The sequence below is a fragment of the Selaginella moellendorffii genome, unplaced genomic scaffold (assembly GCF_000143415.4).
Source record: "Selaginella moellendorffii unplaced genomic scaffold, v1.0 SELMOscaffold_33, whole genome shotgun sequence".
Classification (NCBI taxonomy): Eukaryota; Viridiplantae; Streptophyta; class Lycopodiopsida; order Selaginellales; family Selaginellaceae; genus Selaginella; species Selaginella moellendorffii.
The window spans coordinates 892,035-915,067 of record NW_003314294.1 but is presented as its reverse complement, the minus strand read 5'-3'; the positions used below and the strand labels follow the sequence as shown (position 1 = coordinate 915,067).

General features: G+C 45.6%; 6 protein-coding genes across 10 annotated transcripts; 1 reads left to right on the top strand and 5 right to left on the bottom strand.

Moving 5' to 3' along the window:
• The first annotated feature begins 35 nt into the window (after positions 1-35).
• Positions 36-1,466, top strand: LOC9638685. Its single transcript, XM_024682217.1, has 5 exons — positions 36-410; positions 495-599; positions 665-762; positions 825-1,001; positions 1,050-1,466. Exons 3-5 carry the CDS (start codon positions 667-669, stop codon positions 1,371-1,373), a joined length of 597 nt encoding a protein of 198 aa, XP_024537985.1. The 5' UTR covers positions 36-410; positions 495-599; positions 665-666; the 3' UTR covers positions 1,374-1,466.
• Positions 1,443-3,878, bottom strand: LOC112348880 (titin homolog). The gene is made up of 3 exons (XM_024682216.1): positions 3,784-3,878; positions 3,532-3,728; positions 1,443-3,479 (listed from the first exon to the last, which is right to left on the bottom strand). The coding sequence occupies exons 2-3, from the start codon at positions 3,703-3,705 to the stop codon at positions 1,464-1,466; spliced, it is 2,190 nt and encodes a 729-aa protein (XP_024537984.1). The 5' UTR covers positions 3,706-3,728; positions 3,784-3,878; the 3' UTR covers positions 1,443-1,463.
• A 128-nt stretch (positions 3,879-4,006) lies between these two features.
• LOC112348881 lies at positions 4,007-4,622 on the bottom strand. The gene is made up of 2 exons (XM_024682218.1): positions 4,105-4,622; positions 4,007-4,048 (listed from the first exon to the last, which is right to left on the bottom strand). Exons 1-2 carry the CDS (start codon positions 4,509-4,511, stop codon positions 4,033-4,035), a joined length of 423 nt encoding a protein of 140 aa, XP_024537986.1. The 5' UTR covers positions 4,512-4,622; the 3' UTR covers positions 4,007-4,032.
• A 422-nt stretch (positions 4,623-5,044) lies between these two features.
• Positions 5,045-7,660, bottom strand: LOC9638988 (flowering time control protein FY). Its single transcript, XM_002977054.2, has 16 exons — positions 7,509-7,660; positions 7,378-7,446; positions 7,220-7,324; positions 7,060-7,155; positions 6,921-7,003; positions 6,797-6,868; positions 6,634-6,731; positions 6,530-6,589; positions 6,420-6,480; positions 6,281-6,368; positions 6,159-6,222; positions 6,028-6,106; positions 5,886-5,975; positions 5,739-5,827; positions 5,290-5,684; positions 5,045-5,222 (listed from the first exon to the last, which is right to left on the bottom strand). The coding sequence occupies exons 1-16, from the start codon at positions 7,650-7,652 to the stop codon at positions 5,205-5,207; spliced, it is 1,611 nt and encodes a 536-aa protein (XP_002977100.2). The 5' UTR covers positions 7,653-7,660; the 3' UTR covers positions 5,045-5,204.
• Positions 7,661-16,216: 8,556 nt separating this feature from the next.
• Positions 16,217-18,390, bottom strand: LOC9638987. Its single transcript, XM_024682053.1, has 3 exons — positions 18,194-18,390; positions 17,518-18,058; positions 16,217-17,464 (listed from the first exon to the last, which is right to left on the bottom strand). Exons 2-3 carry the CDS (start codon positions 17,968-17,970, stop codon positions 16,217-16,219), a joined length of 1,701 nt encoding a protein of 566 aa, XP_024537821.1. The 5' UTR covers positions 17,971-18,058; positions 18,194-18,390.
• A 1,808-nt stretch (positions 18,391-20,198) lies between these two features.
• Positions 20,199-23,008, bottom strand: LOC112348845 (pentatricopeptide repeat-containing protein At4g02750-like). Of its 5 annotated transcripts, XR_002993186.1 has the most exons (5): positions 20,837-23,008; positions 20,659-20,778; positions 20,563-20,602; positions 20,472-20,515; positions 20,199-20,387 (listed from the first exon to the last, which is right to left on the bottom strand). XR_002993186.1 is itself a non-coding variant. In XM_024682089.1 (2 exons), exon 1 carries the CDS (start codon positions 22,998-23,000, stop codon positions 20,886-20,888), a length of 2,115 nt encoding a protein of 704 aa, XP_024537857.1. In that variant the 5' UTR covers positions 23,001-23,008; the 3' UTR covers positions 20,408-20,778; positions 20,837-20,885. The 5 variants fall into 5 exon arrangements, 1 of the variants encoding a protein (XP_024537857.1); XR_002993184.1 differs by having other exon boundaries at positions 20,199-20,401; positions 20,472-20,602; XR_002993185.1 differs by having other exon boundaries at positions 20,472-20,602.
• Positions 23,009-23,033: the final 25 nt, after the last annotated feature.

The following is a 23,033-nucleotide window of genomic DNA, read 5'->3' as shown; positions in this document are numbered from 1 at the left end:
AATACTAAAAGGGAGAAGAAAGATTTGGAGCAGAGAATGGAGAGCGCCTATGCTCCTCGGCCCATCCCTAGCAAGCGGCCGACGCGAAAGGATACGCCGCTGTCTCACGGTCTGGATCCATTCGTGTGGGATCCGCCAAATCCAGAACTGGGTGGAGGCACTTGGATTCCTCCCACGCCGCCGCCTCTACCGGGTTGCAACGAGAACGGGGTTGTAGAGATCACTGAGGGGCTGATTGGATCGAAATCCAGGGGCCAGAGCCCCGCTTCCTTCCAGAATTTGCTGTTCGCAAGCAGGGACAAGGAATCGCTGCTCGAGGAGATCATCCAGTTGAAGAGAATGCTCATCGATCAGGCTTTCTATTTGAAGCGGGACAAAGTTCACGCTTCTGCCGTCCAAATCGAGAACAAGTGAGCTCTTTGTTTTCTTTCTTCCATTTTTCCTCTTTCTCATCTCTATTGGGCTGGTTGATCTTGACTTGGAACACAAAAAAGAACTGCAGGAAGCTCGAGAACGATATCAAGGACATGGAGATGCAAGGAAACATGGGCACAAAGTCGAGTGGATCGTCTCGAGTGAGGCTTAAGCTCCAAGGCACGGTTCGATTGTTTCGTTCTTTGCTTTAGTTTCTGGGCTTATATGTGAGGATTTTTTTTCCTCCCAGGAATGAAGTCACAGTTCGAGGAGCTGCAAAATATTTGTGATAGCCAGCACGAAGAGATCACGCTCTTGAGAAGGGACGTAAGGATATCACACCAAAGAGTAAGCTTTTGTAAGAGGTGAAGGTTTTTGCTGACACGCACAAGTGAATTTGTCGAGGACAGGAAATAGAGATGGAAAAAGATGTGTTTGTAGAGGAGATCGCGAAACTCCAAAAGGATGTGAAAAAGCTAAAGCTGGTGCACAGCCAGCTTTGTTGCGAGAACAAAGATCTGTGCTGCATGAGGGACAAAGCGGGCGACATGGAAGTCTTGAATTATCATCTAGAAAACTGCATGGAGGTAAGCTCACGATCTAGAAAACAAAAATCCTAAGATCTTCTTTCACAGGTTGTTCTTAAAGCCTTGGACAAGGCAAATCGCGAGATTGTAGCTCACAGACAAAAGCTAACAGAGTCGAGCCTTCTCGCCAAGAGAAGCTCGAAGAGATACAAGGATTTGGAGGACCAGATCGCGCTGGCCAAGGATTGCCTGGAGAAAGAAAAGCTGGAAAAGAAAAGCCTGGAGGAGAAGCGCGTTTGCCTGGAAGCGGAGCTTGTCACAGTCGAGGAGAAGCTCAACGCCAGAGGCCTCAGCTTGTACCCCGCAACTCCAAGTCCGGATAAACTCGCCGGTTCCAAACCAAACAGCCCGAGGTCTGCTAGAACAGTATGACAACTTCGTTGGTAGCTGACACCTTTAGCTCGATCGTTGTCCCAAGTTTTTCTTCCCAGGACGATATAAGAACGTAGATGGTTCTTGTTTCTACTCGTTCGGTGCCTGCGTTTCAATCAGAGGATCCGTGCTGGGCTCCGCCAGCAAGACGTTGAAGCTCGAGCTCTCAAACATGACGCTCCTGGGCCTGGGTGCATCCGCTGGGCCGGTTATCTGCTTCGTGTCCTCGGCGAAGTCTTGATCCGCCATGAGGATTTGCCGACGAATTTGTCTCGCTGGATACTTGCGGACGGGTTCTGGCTCTGGAACTGGCACTGTTATTGGCACTGGCTCCGGCTTCTTTGGCTCTGGCTTTGGCGGCTCGGGCTTTCGCTCTGGCTCTTTCGGAGTTGCCGGAGTCGACGCCACTTTGCTCTTCCTGGGAGTACCCGGAGTGGCGGGAGCGACATCCGGCTTCTTCACCGTCGCCTTCTTCGTCAGCTTTCGATCCATCTGCTTGTCATCGACTTTGATGGTGAGTTTCTTCGTGAATGCCCTCGAAGGTGGCGGAGTAGAAGACGGCCCTGGAGAGCTTTCCCGTGACCTGTGCGAGGCTAGCTCGTCCTCCAGCTTACGCATCTTTCGCATCAACTCGTCGTAAGAGTCCGCTGTCTCGGAGGTCTGGCATGCCTCGTCCCTGGACTCGGCTTTGAGCTTCAATCCTTTTGCTGCAGCTAGCTCCGCCATCTCTCGTTGCTTAGCAGCGGCGGCCAGTTCCATTTCCCGTTGCTTGGCAGCAGCAGCAGCGGCAACAGCTTCCATTTCCCGCTGCTTAGCAGCAGCAGCTTCCAGCTCTCGTTGCTTCGCCAGAAACTCCATCTCCCGTTGCTTTGCAGCGAGCTCCATTTCCTTTTGCTGTTTCTCCAGCCTCGCAGCTAGCTCCATTTCTCTTTGCTTCGCCGCTAGCTCCATCTCCCGCTTCTGTTTTTCCATCTTTGCAGCTAGCTCCGTTTCCAGCCGCTGTCTTTCCTTCTGCGCTTGCAAAACATCTCCTTTCGTTCCTTTTGCTTCGTCTTTCGTTCCTTTTGTTTCCTCTTTCAAGCCTGCTCCGCGCTTGCCACCTTGACCCGGCTCCGTCTTCTTGTCAGCCGCCTTGTCTTTGGATTTCCCCGCAGAAGCTTTCTCGGCTTTTCCTGGCGTAGCACTCGGACTGGTGGATCTACTCGTGGGTTCGGCAGCCTTTGGCCTCGCAGCCTTGGAAGCTTCTTTCTTGAGCGCGTCAGTACTTTGAGGCCTCTCGGAAGCTTTGGAGAGTGCAACGGCCTTGAGCGATTTTTGTTTGAGTACTTCAGGCTCCTTGAGTGATTTTTGTTCGAGTGCTTCAGTCTCCTTGAGTGATTTTTGTTTGAGTGCTTCAGCCTCCTTGAGTGATTTTTGTTGGAGTGCTTCAGCCTTCTTACGCATTGTCTCCTGCGACTCAAAAGCAGCAGTGCCTTCCTTGAAGGTCTTTTTCCTGAACGATTCCGGACTAGTTTGCCTCGAGTCAGTGCCAGAAGCTTTGGATGCCTGTTTCTTAAACGTTCCCCCGGCCCTGTCCTCGAGCGCAGCACCTCCCGGCCTTGGTTCTGTTTTAGAGAGAGCTCCAAACAGCCTTGCAGAAGTATTCTTTGCCTTGAATGACGCTGCACTAGCAGCAGCAGCAGCGGCAGCGGCAGCATCACCACCTTTTCCACCGGGCTTGCCACCTTTTGATTTCGGAGTATCCAGCTTCCCGTCTTGATCTTTCCTAGGTGAACGCGGAGAAGTTCCTCCTTTCCCAGGGCTTGTCACTTCCCAGATTTTCTCTCTGGGCTTCGGCTTCGGCTTCGGAGAAGCCGGCTTCTTGAGTCCCTTCGCAGTAAGCTCCTTCTCAGCCTTCTTAAGCTGCAGCTCCAAGCCTGCGAGCTCCTTGTCTAGACCCCGTCGCTCGGACCTTTCGTCTGCAAGGAGCCTCTTCAAGGCTTCAGTGTGTTCTTCCAGCTCCTTGAATTGTTTTGCATTCTTTCTGGCCTCGATACTCGACTCGGTCATTTTCTGCCGGAAAATGATCACATCCTGGTTTGTTCTCTCGAGATCTTTGTTCACGCCCTGCCAAAGCAGATACTGAGGCACAAAACCAATCGTGAAATGTAATCCTTACATCCATGCAATTTTCTAGCTCGAAGTTAAGAACTGCCAGCTCGTCAGCTTTGTGCTTGATCTGACACAGCTCCTGATGCTCGCACTTGAGAGCATTCTGGACTGCTTTCAGCCCCTTGACGTCCTTCTGCATTCTCGTTATCTCATGTAGCAACGCATCTCTCTCCATTTCCATCTCCTACAACAAGAGCAACGGGCCTAGAATCTCTAGTAAGACAAACATGAAGAAATGGATCTCAACACGTTTGCTTACTTGGGTGGTGGTAATGCGTACATCCCTGCGCAGTGCCGCTACTTCTTCGTGCTGAGCATCACAAGCACTTCGCATATCTTCGTATCTGATCCTTAAACCTGCAAAACAACGCTCCAAGGAATAAGTAGACAGCGAGAAGCAAAAACGAAGAACACTAACCTTTCAGCTTAGTGCGTATGCTACTTCCGCGAGGAGATCTGGCGCTGTCTAGAGGCGACCCCTGCGCTTCCATATCCTTGATATCAAACTCTAGCTTCCTGTGAAACTAGAAACGAAGCATTTCTTTGTTGAGCTCAAAGAGGAAAGCAAAAGTCGAGACACCTGTTTTCGATCTGAATCGTGGTAGCATGAACTCGGTTTCGCCTGAGATAAAACCTTTTCTCGTGGAGAGCACGCTTCAACCTGATGGCTTCTTCCAGCAAAGCCTCCTTGTCCTTGGCTAGAAGCATTATGTTCTTGACACCACCATTCGGGCTTCCTCCCCGCGGTGAAATCGCCGGACTTGCCCCATTCATCTCATACACGCCCTCGCAATCCTCGTCGAATGGAGGAGTATTCCTCGAAACCCATGCCCCGCCTCCACGGTTCTCATACCCGCTCTCCCACACAAAGGGATCCAGGGAGAGAGACAATGGACTGCTCGGCCCAGCTGTTCCATTGGAACGCCTGCTGCGATTTGTGAGATTGCCGAGCGCGCCGCGCCCATACACAGACTCAATCCCATCCATCCTGCTCGATCCCTAGCCTACATTCTCTCGATCAGCTACACTGCCTCGTCATCCGACCATGAAGTCGAAGCGCCAAGCCGCCGGCCCGGATCTGGGAGCGCCATAGCCACAAACCCTGAAAACCCCGGTGAAAATTCAATAACCTCCGCGGAGGGAAAGGTGTGGAACAATGGGGAATGGCCACGTCGGCGGAGTATATCCCGGAGCCTCAGTTTAACAGAACCGTTGGCAAACTAAAATTAGGTTTGCATATTCATTGTAGATGCTAGAATATTCTAGCATATACTGGCATCTAATATGAGATTCCGCTCTAATTCAAGCAAGCCTAATGTAAAACCAAGTTATTTTCTTTCCTCTTTTAGGAGGATGTTTCCATTGTAGAAGCATTTCCGCGGTCTTTTCAGAAAAGTTTATGTTTAAGTTCAACAATGGCAACAAGTGGATAGTTTCACACTACCTTTTCAATCTCAAAAAATCAGGTTTAAATTGATGTTTCTGGAAATATAAAATTTATCTAATTCAGACGAAAGGTGTGAAACACGCATATTTGACTTCTAAGCTTGTATCATCAACTAATACAGCCAGTTTAACGTGAATCAGGAACAAGGAACTTAATCCAAAAGTTTACATATGGTAATTTTGTCAAAAAGGATGTGAAACTCGGTTTCTTCTAGTCCAGTCTTCGTGCTTGCTCTAGCTAGGCTCTCCCGGCTGCAAAACCACATTCCACCGATCGATTAATACCAGAAAACAAACGAGAAGTCAAGCTTGTTTTCACCTGGAATCCAGGAAGTCCTGGGATCATTTGCTGCTGGAAATGACGAAAGCTTGGCCGTGGGATGCCCGGGATGCCAGGAGGAACAGGAGCAGCTCCAGGAAGAGGTGGCGGAGGTGGCGGCGCAAACTGACCATACATGTCTTGAGGAGGCTGCATTTGTAGTTGAGGAGGGAATGGATGGTGCATTGCCATCGGCGGTCGTGAAGGAATACCAGGTATCCGAGCAGCAGCACTGTCAGGAGCTTGGACCACCGGCATTGCCATGCCAACGCCGGGGATGGTGCCTTCGTCAACAGCACCTCCAACACCCATGAATGAGCTCCCCAAGCTCGAGGCTTCCATTGGAACTGATCCAGATCCTCGTCCCAGCGGTGCCATTTGCTCGTTCGAGGCCCCTGTTGTAGTCACTGGAAGTGAGAAGTGCCACTCTTAAGCAAAAGACAGCTGACCTTGCATGAGAGGTGCGTTGTACTTGTCGCGAGTGGTATCACCAGGACGATTTCGACACCAGAACTTCGTGGTGTGGTCGCTGCCTCCGCTGCTCAGACGACAAAGTCACTGCTAAGAACAAGAGAAAAGTGTGTTCCAAACAGCACCTGCAAAGTATGTGGCCCATGGGATGCCAGGACAGATCGAGAATGTTGTTGTCGTGAGCATTTGAGACTTCTGCCTGAGGTTGATCGTGCCTAAACAAAAATGCAAAGTCAGATTGAACGTATCCAGTTTTGCATAACTTACCCAACAAGCCAGTGTATAATGCTGCCGTCGTGGCTTCCGCTCACAAAGAGTTCCTCGTGGAAAGGATGCCATGCCAATGCTGCACCAAAATAAAACGTAAGAGCACTCTAAACTCATCCAATGCAACGTACATGCTACTTCTTTCTTATGGCCACGGTAAGTCTCGATATCTTTCAGGGTTCGGATGTCAAACAGCTGAGAAAGAAAACACCAGGCGTTCGGTTCACTTTATGCCGTAAGCTGAAACACTTACCTTGATTACTTGGTCCCTTGAGCTAGTTAACACCCAATTTCCATTGTTATTCCATTTTGTACAAAGGACTGTATTTTTGTGACCATGCCTGTGATTTAAGTTAGCTAACAACAGCTATTTCACAAAAGATAATGCTTACAATGTACAAAGTTCACGGCCCGTCCTGGCATCCCACAATTTCACAAGATTATCCTTCGCACCTGTAATGAACATATCACAATATTTTCTCAAAAGCACTTAAAAGCAAACCGGAAACAAGGAGAGACTTTTGTGGATGCCAATCCACACTCTTCACGTCCCAGCCGTGACCTGTACAAAGCCAAACACATAAGAAAAAAATTGCATTGACATACCAGTTAATGAACGCTCTTCTTGACACCGGGCAAAATCCCAGATTTTGACTGTGGTATCATCGGAACACGAGCAGAACTTCAGATCCGTACTTGAAAAACTTGGAGTAACAAGAAAGAGTATAGTGTAAGAAAAACTCCAAGTGAATCCACTCGAAATTTTTACCTTAAATCTCGTACCGGTTCTCTGTGAGCTGTCTTGTTCGCTTTTACGTTGTTCATATTTGTTTGCCAGTATCTACATAAGTAGCATGTAAGAGAAGAACACAACACAGGGACATACTACATACTTGATACAGCCACCGTCATCGCCCGTAACCATCCAGTTTTCATTGTGGCTCCAGATCATCGACCTTACAGCACTATCATGCGCCTGGGAGAGATTTCACAAGAAAAACGCATGGAAGATGAATAAAAAACACTACACACCTGTAAGATCATCTCGAAGTTAAACGACAACCCATTCCAGAGAGTAAACTCTCCACTCTGGGAGCCCGTTATGAGACGACGTCCAGTAGGAGTCCACTGAAACGAGGGATAGAAACAAAAATCAGTGACGAGAACACTTGACAGTAGCAAAGCAAGTTACCAAAACTCTGTTGATCGAGCAGCGGACTTTGTTAGTCGAGCAGTGCACGAACTTTGTGCTGAAACTCGTTGCCGGATTGTCGAGATAAGCTCCCGTTGGAAGAAGCTGCAAGTAGAAACACCTGTTAGAAAAACCTCTCAAAAACCACGCTAGCTTACATCCAGCGCGGCCGACGTTGTTGGCTGGAGCACCGGCTTTTGCCCATAGTTTTGCTGCCACATTCGTACCTATCACCATACCCGACCAGAGAAATCACTGAAAAGGAACGCGGAAAAAAAAAAAAATCTACCTGGAGGTAGCGCAAGACAGTAGAGGTGTAATCCACGGATCGGCGCTGCACGGGCTTTCGAATGCGCTTGCCTGGAGCTGGAATGGCGCTGTTGGCGGCATCCTGCCCAAACCCGGGCGCCTCGGCGTCGCTAGAGGCGAACATCGCCCCAAGAACCCTAAATTTCGAAATCACTGATCGGACGATCAATATAATCCAGCCCTCATCGTCCGGTTGACATCCGACGTATATATATATTCATCACAACCCTTCCATCTTAGGGATGGCAGCTCACAGCTTGAAGGTGGCGAGGGAAGGGGAGCTGGATAGGCTGGTGGATTTTGCAGTGGCAGGCGTAGATCGCATAGTAATGGTGTTAGGGCCACAAAATTCTGGGAAGACGACTCTACTGAAGCGGTTCCAGAGCGTGTGGGAGGCGGACAAGCATGTCAAGGCGCCCCTTTACTTCTTTGAGATGTTCTCTAGGATTCTTGGGAATACTCTCAGCGATGTGGAGGCTGTCATACAGCGGCAGGCAGATGATGATGTTCCGCCCGTCTTGATCCTTGATGATGCTCACAAGCTGACGGGAGATCCTCACGCAGATGCCGAACCCGTTGTAGAGTGTCTCAAGACCATGGCACGCCAGAGAAAGGCAACTGTGATCATGGCCACCTCCGTCGACTCCTTTCGCGAGGACTGGATTGGGGACGAGGTAGAAGTTGTGTATGTAGGACACTTGGATAAGGAGCGGGCTAAGGAATTTTTCTTCAAATGTTTGGCAGACAGAGGCTCTGGTTATGTTAGTGAGCAGGATTGGAAGAAGATATATGGTATATGTGGTGGATGCCCCTTACTTCTACTAGACGCTGCCAAATCAGCAGTGAAGGATCCAAAATTGCTGGAGGAAGAACTAGGTGGAATGGTGGACTCGACGAGAGTGTGTATCCTGGGTGGAGTGACGGCTCCAGAGTAAGTAGCAGCTTGTTTCTTTTCATTTTTCTCACCGATCTCTTCTTAATCCAGGTGGTCAGCTGCCAAGTTCAACGAGGTCATGGAGCTGATGATAAGCTCGGACGATGGCGTCGTCGAGTGGGCGGCTGCTTGTGACAAAGTGTTTGGAGGCGATCAGAGTGTGTTGAAGGCCATGCAGACGAGAGGTGTCATACATGTACAGTATGCACCGAATCCTGACGGGTTAGGCTTTGCCAAGTTTATCATGCCACTGTCCCCTCCTCACTTGGAGGCAATGAGGCAGCACTTGGCTGGTGAAGAGAGTGAGGAGTGACTAATTAAAAGATGTTTACTCAAGTATTTCTTCTCCAAAAATGCAAAAGTAAGCGGAATCCATACTACATGTCAGAAACCTTCTAGAGCTGGGCTTGTGTTGGATCACTGAATCCTCGCTGCTACGGTCAGGATGTCCACGTTGCTGAGGAACCTGGCCCTTTTGTGCTGTTTGAAGCGACGCTTGGTGATGCGTGTGTTGGCGGCAGCGCACGAGTTACTGGAGAGTTTGACGTACTGGGCATGAAGTTCATGTCCATGACAAAGAAGACACCGGGCCTCTCGTCAAAGATGGGGTTGGAGTTCACTCTAAAGTAGGCAAAGGAGTTTCCATCTTTCCCAAGCACTCCACAAGTAGACGTGCTTGAGGAAGGACAGGATAGAAGTCCAGATTATCTGCGTTGGAAGGATACCTACTCTACGTGATAGACAAGAGTTAGGCATGTAAGTTAAGTAACGTCCATGTCTCACAACTTGAAGGAGATGATAAGAGGTGATTCTAAGCCTGGACATAAGAAGCAAGCAGTGAGTCCTACCTGGAGGAAGAAAACCAGCCTTGAGATAATGAAAAAAGTTCTGAACAACACAACAAGAGGAACTGCTTGGGAAGAGTGCATTTAACTCGCTGCTGGACTTAAATTATTTCACATTCGCAAATTGTTTTACTCTGCTACTTATATATATGAGAATCTGGGTCTAACCCTAATTAATATATTTATTCACCAAATTTAGAATTTTAGTTATTGTTATGCTTAGATTTACTCTTTTCTTTTAATCTTCATTGCATCATTTTCTTCTGTTATGCCACTTTGGCAACAATGCTTTGGCTCTGGAGTGGCTCCATGTCTTTTGAGACTGCACATGTTACTCTATTGTCTTTGATATCATATATAGGTGTGCTAGCTTCTGTGGGTTATGATTACACTATCTTTTGTTCTTGGTATCCTACCGTGTTATACTATTTTATTTTTAATATTTCCTTTTGGTATGTTATTAGTTTTTTATATTATTAAAATTTAATTTTAATAAACGTATTATAAGTGCTATTATAGATTAGGAATCTCAAAATCTTACATGATTGTTATAATTGAGATGGAGTGAATATAAGGAAAGTTAGTTATTCTAGGCTACTTTGTAACCTTGATTTGGACCAAATTGTTTTATCTTGAAATGTAATATTTTAAATTTTTAGCCAAAACAATTTTGAATTTTTAGTATATAATGAATCTATCTTCTTGATGCCAAAGCTTAAAACACGAAGATATACTTTTACTTAGAAACTATTTTGTAGTTAAGTAGCAAATATCAACCCTTAGATATTTATATTTGCATTTCCATTCTAGCATGAGAATATTAAAATAAATATTTAAAAAATTGCATGAAAACCTTAAATTATTCATATTTGCAAATATGCCCTTTCAAATTTAAAATGAATACTCTATTTTAACGTATGGGTGTCTATTTATTTGATCTTAATGGCAAAATAAAGATTATTTTAGGGGTAAGATACAATTTTCTTTATGAGATTGAAATATAAGTAAAAATATTGCTATTGCTGGCATTTTAAATTGATTATAATCTTAGAAGAAATATTATATAATTCAATGGAAAAGAGAGGGTTTGTTTTTAGAGACTCTATGCTTCTATTGTTGATAAAAACTTATTTTGCTTAATTACTTACATTTTTGAGTTAATATTAACATAAGTAACTTAAATAATATATTTGTGTTGAGGTTGATGAAAATTTTACTTTCAAAAGACTATTTCTCTCATACTAGTTTATACATTGTACACCCTTGATTTGTTTAATGGGACATATTTGAGGTTAAGATACCTTAGATGCATTTTAACAATTAGTGTAGATGTTAAAGGTTGGCATAATTGATATTAAAAACAATAACAATTAGAGTCCCTTAAGTAATTAAAATTTTTAATTAAAACACAATATATAATAGTTATATAAGTGCATGGAATATAGAAAGGGAATATAGAAAATATGCATATCAATTAGCCCAAAAACCCTAGCTTATATATAGAAGCGAGTGGTCTAAATTGAAATCAACCCAACGGCTACTAAAATCCCACTATGCTAATATTAATATACGGCATCATAGCTATACACTTTGACCTCACATCATTCCCTCCTCTTGGAAGACCATCAAGGTTTTTGTGTAGATGGGCTAGGATTTAGAGGAACGTCAGAAGGAGGCATTAGCAAATCTATATGTGGTATCAATTGTTCCTGTTCAACCGTTGCATATGCATAATTTATAGAGGATCGGTCTGCTGGATGTCATGTTGAACCTCATAAACTTGTAGTCCAATTTGCCGTAACACCCAATACGGTCCTTTCCACTGAGCAAGGAGCCCCTTAAATAAATCATATTCCATAAGATGGGGAAAATGGACTAACACCAAGTCATCCACTTTGTACTCTACAGGTGGACGATGATGGGAGTTATAGTGCCATTGTTGTCCCACTTGTATGTGGCTTAAGTGTTCGATAGACTTTACTTGGATAAGTGAAAAAATGCTTCGTTAAATACTGATCCCACGACCTAGCATCAGTAGCTCGTGGCATTCGCATAGGTAAACCCAGCTCCATTGGTAATATTGGATCATGACTATATAAAAATTTATATGGTGAAGCACCAACAAAGAACTATGCACCTCTATGATATATGCATACTGAAGAGACGGCAAATGACCATCCCAATCTGAATGCTGAAAGTTCATGTACTTCGCAATCATTCCTTTGAATGTCCGAATGACCCGTTCCACCAAACCGTCTGATTGTGGATGATAAGCACTCATGAAAGTGTGGTGTATCCCCAATCGAGACTTCAAAACATGAAATGCCTCAGCCATAAATGCGAGACCATTATCCAAAAGAATCCACTTCAGACAAAAATGTTGGAACACCATTTGATTGAGGAGGAAGTATCTAACAGCAGTTGCAAGGGCGCTAGCAAGAGCACCAACTTCCATCTAACGAGTCAAATAGTCAGAAGTAATAATAACATACTCGGAGGAATCAATCAACAGCTTTTTGAGATCCACAAACGCCTGCTCACAATCCAAAAACCAAATGAAAGATGACATCGATGACTTCATCAATGCTCACAATGGTGCAGTGCAATTAGAAGGATGATCCACAAAATGACTGAGATATTGCACCTTGCCCAGGAAGTGTTACATATCATTTACACACTTTGGAGTAAGGAACTTTAGAACAACCACAAGTTTGTTAGGATCAACTTACAAACCCTCACGAGAAATACAGTACCCAAAATAAGTCATATCTTTGGACCCAAACACACACTTCGACCACTTTAGCTTTAAGCTAACATCCTGTAGGTGATTCAACACTTTACAAACATCATGAATATACTCCTTCTACATCCCCTTTAAGTGAATCAATACATCATCAATGAAGTCAGCAGTCACCTCCGATATATCACAAAGAACCTTGTCCATCATTTGCTAAAAAGTTGCTAAAGCATTGTTTAAACCAAATGGCATCACCAAGAACGGTGTACAAAAACTAGTCTTAAAAATATCTTCTTCAGCCATCAGTACTTGCCAGTACCCAAAAACAAGATCTAGCTTGGTGGATTAACAACTTCGCCTCAAACGATCTAAGAGATCAGCAATGTGAGGAAGAGGGTACACATTCGGGATTGTCTCTTCGTTTAATAGACTATAGTTGATGCAGAAACGAATACTCCTATCAAGCTTCGTCACAAGATGAGGTTCACATGCCCAAGGATTCCACAACTTCCGAATAACACCCTTCTCCAACATCTCTTTGATGTTTGTATATAAAATCTTAATCTCTTTGGGTGATTGACAATGAATATGAACCTTGATTGGATGTGCATCTTCGGTTGGAATAGGATGACATGTGGCAATATTGGCCCCAAATGATAGGTCAAAATCAAAGAGATCAGAATACTCCTTCATGAGCCAGTCAACTGCTGCAATACAAAGATTGTCAGAGGGATTAGAAAAGGGAAGAGCAGAACAAGACAAAATTATAAGAGGAAGGAGTAGGGGGACAAAAGTAATGGAAAGCAAAAGTAGAAGCAAAGGAACGAAGAGGTACGGAAGTGAGAGGAATGAATGAAATATAAGGAAGTATAGGATAAAAAGGGGAAGCTTCAAAGTCACACTTAGCATGATTGCACTGCAACCAATCTATACCAACGATGAGGTCAAAAACTTGACTCGGCACCACCCGCAATAATTGCAACCCAAGCTCGAGATCGCCCACACGTACAACTAAGTTTACCTCATCCTGTGCACATGCATATGTACGGCCATTGCCATAAAGAATGAAAACTGGCTCCACCACCCAATGCAAGTGTAGACGGCAACGTGTGGCAACAGGTCAAGCAATAGAAGATAAACTCAAACCTATATCAACAAACACGGAGAGAATAATAGAAGACTGCTTGTTATAAAAATGAGCTTGGAAAGTAAACATTGGATGAACTGGTGTCAAATGAACCCCTTGATGATACTCCCGAAAGAAAGATGGAGGGGTCATAGACTTATTCGCGCAAGGTCCCTCCGTTACTCATGCGACTCCTCATTTCCCGAATGCATCTCAATATCAAGACTTTCCACTGCAGTAGCACTAACAAGACGTTATTGATGCCAAAGTCTCCACCTAAGAAGCCAATTTGGAAAACGCGGAGAACGCTGATAAGTGTGACCGACTTCATTACACGCCCAACAACGAACATCACGGCCATGACCACGGCCTCGCCCTTGTCTTTGGACTCGAGTAGCAACAACATCAACCTCTATTGGAACAGAACTATCACCTAGAGGAAGTGAAGTTGAAGGATGTGTAGCGAAAAGTGGAAGAGGTGACATCTCATAGCATTGTGTCAAGCGAAAAACATCGTTAAGGGTGGCGAGAGCAAGTGCATGCACAAGTCTAACAAAATCTTGGCCATAACATTCCTAGCTTGATCCGCTCCGACATATTTGGCTCCGCACGAAGCAAAAAACTTTGGACATGAATGCTAAATTGCATCATCAATTCAGATGGCCCTTAGTGAAGACAATGCAAGTGTTGGAAGGCATCATCACAATCATCGGCATGTTCAAATGCGCATTTGAAGATATCTGGAAGAACACTCCAATCCCCACGAGTGGCTATGCTCAAACTATTATACCACTGCAATGCCGTCTCTTGGAAACACGTGGGAAACGCAAATGTCAAGCATCATCTCAAGAATGATATGTGGCAATCACCGTGAAGTGATCAAACCAATAGTATATATCATCCCCAGGATTTTCGCGAAAGAACTCTGGCCGAACACAAGGATTGGCACCAAGAGCAGGAGGAGTTGTGCCACATGCCGTGAATGGCACTATCAATTGAGTTTGGTTGTTCAATTGCAAACACATAGTATCAAGCAATTGTACCAACTATTGCTCTAGAGTCAAAAGAGGAGATTGTTGATCGACCGTGAAAATGAACGAAAAGGAAAGAGCAAAAGAAAAGAAATGACAAAAAGCTAGAAGGAAAGGGAGATCTAGACAATGCAAAAAGCTAGATCTAAATTAAAATCCTGAAAGGAAATAACAAAAGAAAAGAAATGGAAAAAGCTAGATCTAGACGATGCAAAAGCTAGATCTAAACCAAAATCCTAAATTCAAGCACTCTTTAGGGACAATTAAAGGTGCCTTTCATCTCCACCAATGTAAGTGCATGGAATATAAAAAGGGAATACAGAAAATGTGTATATCAATTAGCCCAAAAACTCTAGCTTTTTTATAGAAGCGAATGGTCCAGATTGAAATCAATCAGACGGCTACCAAAATCCCACTATGCTAATATTAGTATATGCATCGTAGCCATACACTTGGACCTCACAGTTATACTTTATTTTTAATCTGAAAAAATATGTGTCAAAAAGTATTTAATCAATATTCAATAATGCATATATAATAAATTTTGTATAAGGCATTAACTTTTGCAAAGTGTTTAAGAATCTTAAGTTTATTCATTTACTTCGGAAAGCATGCCACACTCCTATACTTTTGAACTTTGATGTTGTTAATGCATAAATTTATAGTAAAAACCCAAATTTTTCTTATTGGATCCAAAGACAAATTACATTATTTGAAAGACAAAATTCTAAATATTTAACAAGTAATATCTTTGAATTTTTAAGTGTAGTTTCTTAAAGCTCAAAATGCCTATAAAGTAGCTAATTAATTTTCTGAGCATTAATTGAAAAGTGATGAGGCAAATAGCAAGACTGGTGAAGTAGAACTAAAGCTATAATATACAGTATATAAAAAATTCTTTATAATGCAATATTTCAAACTTACTACTATATTGTTATGCCCTTGGATCATGTTATATATGAAATACAGAGATAAAAACATATTTGTATATTAAACATATTAATATATTTTTGCTCATAATTTGGATGGCAAAAAATTAGATTGCCTTGTGCTCATGTAAGTGCTCTAATCTTATAGAGGAAGGAGTGTGCGCAAGTTTATATTGACATCTATTACTTACTTGATTTGTATTGCAGAACATATATAAATATACTTTATCTCATTAACATTGAAAATTTGAAAATGGATAGTGCCAAAGAATATCTGTTCTTACTTTAATCATATAACAAAATGAAGAATGTAAATAGAAAGCGTTGAATCAGTATTTCCCGATACTCCAATCATATATGCAATATGGATATACTTATTGTATAGGTACATTTAGATGTTTGAGTATATAATAGAAGTGTTTGCAGACTTTTGCATCACGTGGAGGATATCCTTTTAAACATGCAGACTAGTATTCACATACCATATATATTAAGATTATATCAAGTAAATCTAATATATTTATTAAAAAGCAATCATTTAAATTTAATTCTCATGTTTCAAATATTGTACAGCATTAACAAACCATGCATTTTCTTCTGCCATCACCTGCATATTCTTATCAATTATTTTAATGAGGCCTGTAATCTTTAAATTCTCATATGTGTGTTTTCTTTTGTGGATTTTTGGAACACTCCTACGTGTAGAAACATATGGCTCTTCTCAAGATCACTAATGTCTGTGGTAAGGCAAACAATCCACTTTAAGAGCCCTCCACAATGCACAAGTTGTTTAAGTTTGGTGACAGCCATCTCTTTGACTTGTGATCTTCCCCCGAAACTCTTGTGCAAGAATAGATCATCAATGTCCAATGTGTCTAAAGCATTCATTAAGTCTATCCTCGACATAACTTTGTATTGATAGAGCGAGAAGACGGGAATTTTCTTCTTTCCTACCTTGCTAATGCAAACTATTACTATATCAGGTCCAAAACGAATCATATCTCCACAGTGGAGAAAAGGCCAAAAGGATACCTGCAACAAACAAGTTATTTCACCACTATAAAATAGGAAATGCAAAGAGGATACCTAATGATTTCCTTGTAAGACCTCCTCAAACTGATTGAGCCATGTCAAAAAGATTGTCCCATTGTCTTCTTCAGGCATTCGCTGTACCATCTCGCAGTTGTTTGACCTTGGCACTCGTAGTGGATGCTTGTAGACCTCCTCCACCTTTTCCTTGTAGACCTTTGGGATAAAATCCACTGGCGCCTTATTCTCCAGAAACTCCAAAAGCAAGGGAACGGAGTACGCTTCAAACTTTACCCCTAGCTCAGACTTGCTGCAAACACCCATATCGTTGATCAGCTTCTTCTGCATGTCTCCACTGGCTGTGAGATAGTTCCACAAAGCCCTCACCACGAGTGGTTCTCCAATCTCAACAGTTTGAAGGGAAACCTGTGCTCCATTCTGAGGAGGAGCCGAGCAGAAATCTGTATCCGGTTTGAAATGCAAAGGCTTGTCCACAGTCTTTCTCAGCCTGCCGATCCCTGCTTGCACAAATATTAAATCACTGTCCATGACTGCCAGTTTTACAGGAACTCCCGTGTACACCTGCAGCAGCAATAAAGTTATGATCACCTCCCAACACCCGGGATGGAATGATGGTAGCGCAAAGAACTTCACAACATCGTCCCACACAGATCTGTTGATGAAGAGGTCAGGGCCTGGTCGCCTACACAAATCATCTGCCTTTTTTAGGAAGTAGTCTGTAGCGACCAATGGCTGCTCCTCTGAATCCCGCAAGAACATCTGCAACACTGTCACGTAAAACTTGTATCTGCCTCTGTAAACACCAAAGATCGTGCTGAAGTCGAAATCTTCCACACCTTTCACAAACTTCATTGTGTACTCCTTGATAGATTCAGCACTAGAAAAATCCCCAAAGTCCGAGTACACATAATAGCTAAGTGTGTCTTTCACGGAGCCTGAAAGTGAGTCCACCATCCATACCAAGTGCCGGCATGTCCCAGATATTATGGTCTCTTTGAAGTTCATCGCACGTAGAGCCAAGACGAGCTTGTCTAGCATCGACCGGTTCACCTCATTCATAGTCTCGCTCCTAAACCTGTTCACCAGTAAACGTGATAGTTCCTGGCATTCGTCTATTACCACAATGCCGTCCCAGTCTACCTGTCCTTTCAGCTCAACGAGCATGTCAGAAAAGATGGTGCTTGCAACTTTAATGTCGGAAGAATTGCGGATCAGACTGAGTATTCCCTTCGTCAGCTGCCACCATGGATCACGCCATGGATAATTCAAGTGTGGAAAGTATACCTGCACAAAACACAAACATTTTAGCTCCCTCACAAACCAAACACGAATCTTACTTGTTTAAAAAGCCAGGCGAGCGGGGTAACGTCGACGCCTGCAGAGCGAGCTTCTCTCAAAATGTAAAACCTGGATATGAAAACTGCTTTCAGGCAAACCATTAAGGCCGCTTCTGGAATGGCTCCCTCGGGATACAAGCGTCCCAATTCTGCTGCAACGTGATTAAGATCTCGAGAACCTTCATCCCCTGCTCCACTACCCGTAACACCCGTCAAGTAAATGGAGTCCCTCTGACAAGATATTTCGTAGAGCGTCCTTGTCTTGCCACTGCCAGAAGCGTCAACCAAGAAGCAGAGGTCTGTATACTCCAGCCTCCTAAGCACCTCTGACGCAGACCCGATATAATCTCCATCCTTCAACCCCTCTAGCAACAGAACCGCCCGGCCTTTCAAGGTACATAACTCCTTGCTGCTACGTGAATAAGAACGCTTGAAATGTTGCTCCGGAGGCATGGAAAGAAGATGTTCTTTCACCCGTTTCCAAACTTCAGCACAAACGTCGTCAACATTCTTCCGGGTTAAATTCCGGGTTAAAGCGCCCCTGGAACAGCAGAATTAAACACAGCCACAAAGAGCAAACGGCAAGTTCACACAGATCGAACAGAACCACAAGGATGCGGAGATTACCAGACGACCAGATCCATCCATAACCACACACATGGAAGAGATGACTTACCATTAGATTTGAGCTCTTCCTCCCGCAGCTGCCTCTCTTTCTTCATGACCAGCAACACTTCCCGCAGCAGCAACAAATTCATCTGCAGGTACTTCTTCTGGTCGGGATCCTGCTCCGTCTTCAATTGGCCTTTTGTCTCCGCGATCTCAGTTTCCACATCCCGGATAGACCGCTCAAGAGAGTCGGCGAAAGACGACGGCATAGCCATGTTTGAGCTCCAACCCCAGCTGCTGGAGACAGTGGAAGAACAAGCAGAGCCTCCGAGCACCATCTTCACCTGGCGACTCACGATGCTCACCTTCTTGGTGCCGCGACATCTTGGTGCCCGGCGGGACCAATCCCGCCCCACGCCGGCCGATGGAGCAGCAGGAGCTCCAGGGCCTGGCGGCATCGCTCCTCCTTGACCTATCATAAGAACCCTTCTCAGATGATTCCAATGGAGCTGAGAGAGTATGGGAGGGAGAGAAGAAAGAATGCTAAGGAACTGAACACCGCAAGGTGGCAGACGTGAGGCCTGCAGTTCCAACTTCATCAACTTCTCCATTGAGCACTAACATATCCAAAATCTACGACAGAGACCTCAGATCGTTGGAAAGCCCCGTGAAGGTTGCTACTTGATCTACATTGGCACCGCCAACATTTCATAGCTCACTGCTGCTTGAGAATTGGTTTTTGTAAAAGCTTCCACCAGCCTACCGAGGGCTCCAATTCGGCCTTTATAGCCAATGGAGAACGTCAATTCAGCTCCCAAGATTTTCTTAGAACGAAGCTATGTCAACTTACTTGCGTAAGGGGCACAGGTTTGATGAGCTTTCGAAGGCTGTTGTAAGTTTGTTGAGAGCTTTATCTCTTTCATCCATATTCCTGGCCATCACAAAAGCAATCATTTTCTAATCGATCCAGCAAATCTCATATTTGGTGGCAGCTGCCCATACTTATTCAACAATTGCCGCCGACTGAAAGGGACAGTGAAAATGTCTCGTTCCTTGCAAGGACCCTAAAAAACTGAAAAAAAATACTTATTGAATGTTTATGAGATTTGCTTAAGCAAACAAAAAATCTGCTAGCTCAAAGGTATATTTAGTTACCCTTCCTTCAGCAAAGTTGATTATAAAACTATTCCATAGAGTTGCACCACCATGTATCTTCACGACATCATAAAAAAGTTATTGTACAGTCACTGCATTTCCTCATGCTTGATCTTTGATCTTTCCCGGGCTGCAAAACCACATTCAGCACCAGGTGTCCAGAAGTGCGTTCATTAATAGGTCTGTAGTTCTCTATATTCTAGATCCACAAAAGGCTCTCCATTATGGCTGCTTTAAAGAAAAAGGATAATGGGATGCCAGGAAACTGTGCACGCTGTGAGCACTGGAGCGTGGAGGGAGCTGGGACCACGAAGGAGCTTTGGAGCTTGGAACATACTGCTCGGAATTTGGAGGAGCAACGAGCATAAAAGAGCTTGAAGCGTTGAAGAACATAGAGCGTGGCTGGGAGCTTGAATTTTCCCAGTTCCAATAGCATGGAGATCATGGAAGTGTGGAACAAGGAGCGTGAGAGCTTGGCCTTTGTATGTAAAAGATCCTGGAGCATGGATGGAGCATGGCTTTCACGAAAGAGCTTTGGAGCTTGGAACATAGACATTTGGAGCATGGAGCGTGGCTTGGAGCTCGAAATTTGGAGGAGCAGGGAGGATAAAAGAGCTTGGAGCGGGATATCGGAGTCTGGAGAGAGCCGGGAGCATGCGGCAAAGGTCATACTCCCAAAAGCATGGAGCGCTGTAGAAAATGGAGCATGGAACTTCTGGAACAACAAAGGTCATCAACTTCGAAGGTTAGCATCGTGTGCGGGATAAGGTGGAGAGCAGGACTGAGCGGGGACGGTGGAGTGGAAAAGCCAAGTTTAGATTAGCGTGGACTGTGGAGTGTGGACCGGAGCGTTGACCGTGGAGTGGAACACTAAAATTCATAAAGTCTTATGCTTCTTGTGTGAAATAGAGGTCATAGCTAACACAAAAATACAGTACAGCAATGGTAATCGGGCATTAACTAGCTGAAGGGATAAGTAATCAAGGTAAGTGTTTCAACTCACAGCATAAAGTGAACTAAACGCAGCATTGGCATGGCATCCTTTCCACGAGGAACTCTTCGTGAGCGGAAGCCACGCCGGCATTATGTTACGATCAATCTGATCTCTGTCATCAGAACACTACAAGAACTTTAAAGCCGTACTTAGATTAGTAAAAAAACGCGAAGTGATTCTAATTGAAGTTTGTTACCTTAAATCTCGTTGAGCTGACTTATTAGCTCAGTATTTACATACCTAACATGTAAGATAAGAGCATAGCACAAGGAAATAATAATACATACTTGAGACATCCAATTTTCACTGTGGCTCCAGATCATCGATCTGTGGAAGAGATTTTGTTAAACGACAATCCATTCAGCCACTTTGGGAGCCCTTACCAAAACTCTGTTGATCGAGCAGCGGACTTTGTTAGTCGAGCAGCGCACGAACTTTTTGCTCAAATTCGTTGCTGGTTTGTCGAGATAAGCTCCCGTATAGTTTCGCTGCCACCTTCGGACCTATCAACATTCTCGAATTACCAAAACAGTACGTGAAGAAAACGAGAAAAATTTCTACCTGGAGGTAAATGTGTAATCCACGGAGGTCGCTACATTGCAAATGGACTTTAGTTCTCCAGGCTCGTCTTACACGAGGAGAGGAGCGTCGTCCAGGCGGCAAAATCCGGCTCGAATGGCATGCTGTGCATCAATTCGCAGGCCTCATCGGTCTGCCCCGCGCGCCCCAGTAGATCTATCACCGAAATGTAGTGATCGATCGTCACCTCCAGCCCATAATCTGGCGAGATCGCTGTGAAATATCTCCATCCATCCGCGATGAGCCCGGCGTGGCTGCAAGCGAAGAGATTGCTGACGAATGTGACCCCGTTTGGATCGATCCCGTGCTGCTCCATGGCGCGGGAGAGATCCAGAGCGTCCCAGCTATGGCCGTTTTGCGCATACGCCGAGATCATCGCGTTCCAGGACATCATATTTGGGGACGCCATGGAATCAAACACCGCGCGCGCCTCCTCCAGCTTGCCACACTTCGCGTACATGTTGAGCAGCGAATTCGCGACGAACGAGACCCTGAGCTGCGCCGGATCGTCCTGGCGGATGACCGAATGCACGATTCTTCCCCTGGAAATCGCGGCGTCGGTGGCGCACGCATCAATCACGCACACAAAGCTGATAGAATTCGGGGTGATCCCTTCCAGATCCATGAGCCTGAAGAACCCTAGCGCCGTCCCGCTATGCCCGTCCTGCGCATAGCCAGCGATCATCGCATTCCAGGCCACAACGTCGTGGTTGCCTTGCCACGTGTCGAACATCCGGCGCGCGGCGGGCAAATCCCCGCCCTTGGCGTGGGCGTGTATCATGGCCGTCCACGCCACCGTGTCGTGGTACGGCATCTTTTGAAAGACGCCCATCGCACCGTCGGTTCTCCCGCCCGAGGCATATGCCCCGAGCATCGTGGTCCAGGTGTTCGCGTTTCGATTCCCGGCAGCGTCAAACACCGCTCGAGCTTCTTGGATATGGCCCTCGAGGGCTAGCGCCTGGACCATCGCGTTCCAGGAGATTAGGTTTCTATCGGGCATGGCCTGGAAGATCTCTCGCGCGGCCGCGCAATCGCCGGCCTCGCCGTGGGCGGAGATCATCGAGTTCCACGACGGCAATCCCCGCTGTGGCATTCTCTCGAACAGGCTCCTCGCGTCCTCCAATCGATCGGCCTCCACAAACGCCTGGATCAGCGAGTTCCACGAGTAGACGTTCTTGTCCTCGATTCGCTGGAACGCCGCCAGCGCCAGATCGATCCTCCTGTTCTGTCCGTGCGCCGCGAGGAGATTGTTCCAGGACACCGAGTTTTGCTGCGGCATTCGATCGAGGATCACTCTCGCGCGATCGATCGCGCCCGCGGTGACGAATCCGGACACCAGCGTCGTCCACGACACGACGTTCCTCTCGCACGACGAATCAAACACCTCTTTCGCGTTAGCGATTTGCCCGCTCTTGGCAAACACCCGGATCGCGGCGTTCCACGAGACGAGATTGTGCTGGGGCATTCTCTGGAGCATCGATCTCGCCTGGATCGCCAATCCCTGATCCGCGAGGGTTTTGATCATCGTGTTCCAGGAGAACACGTCCTTGTGTGGCATCTCCTCTCGCAGCCTGTGCGCCTCTTCCAGATGACCATTCTGGGCAAATGCCGTGAGCATCGCGTTGCAAGAGACTAGATCGTGCTGTGGCATCCGATCGAACGTCCTCTTCGCGTGGATCGAGTGTCCCGTCGCGGCGAATCCAGTGATAAGCGTCGTCCAGGCGATGAGATCCTGTTGGGGCATCGCATCGAACGCGAGTTTGGATTCCTCCATGAGCTCGCTGCGAGCAAACCCCTGGATCATCGAGTTCCAGCAAAAGGGCGAGTGTTGGGGCATCTTGCGGAAGACCTCGCTGGCGATGGAGATCTCCCCGTTGTGGACGAGAACCGTGATGACGATACTCCAGGAGAAGATGTTCTTGCGGCTGGGCGCGTCCAGGAACACCGCCATCGCCTCGTCGACGCTGCCGCAGCTGCCATACATCTGGACGAGGAGATTGCACAGCAGGGTGTCGCCGCCGTGCCCCGCCGCCACGATCTGCCCGTGGATCCGCCGCCCATCGGAGATCGCGCGCGTGCTCGCGCATTGGCGGAGAATCGAGACGATGCCGAGCTTGTCGATGGCAGCGCCGCCGCTGCTTAGCATCAGCGAGAGGAAGAAGAGCAAGGCATCTCTCCG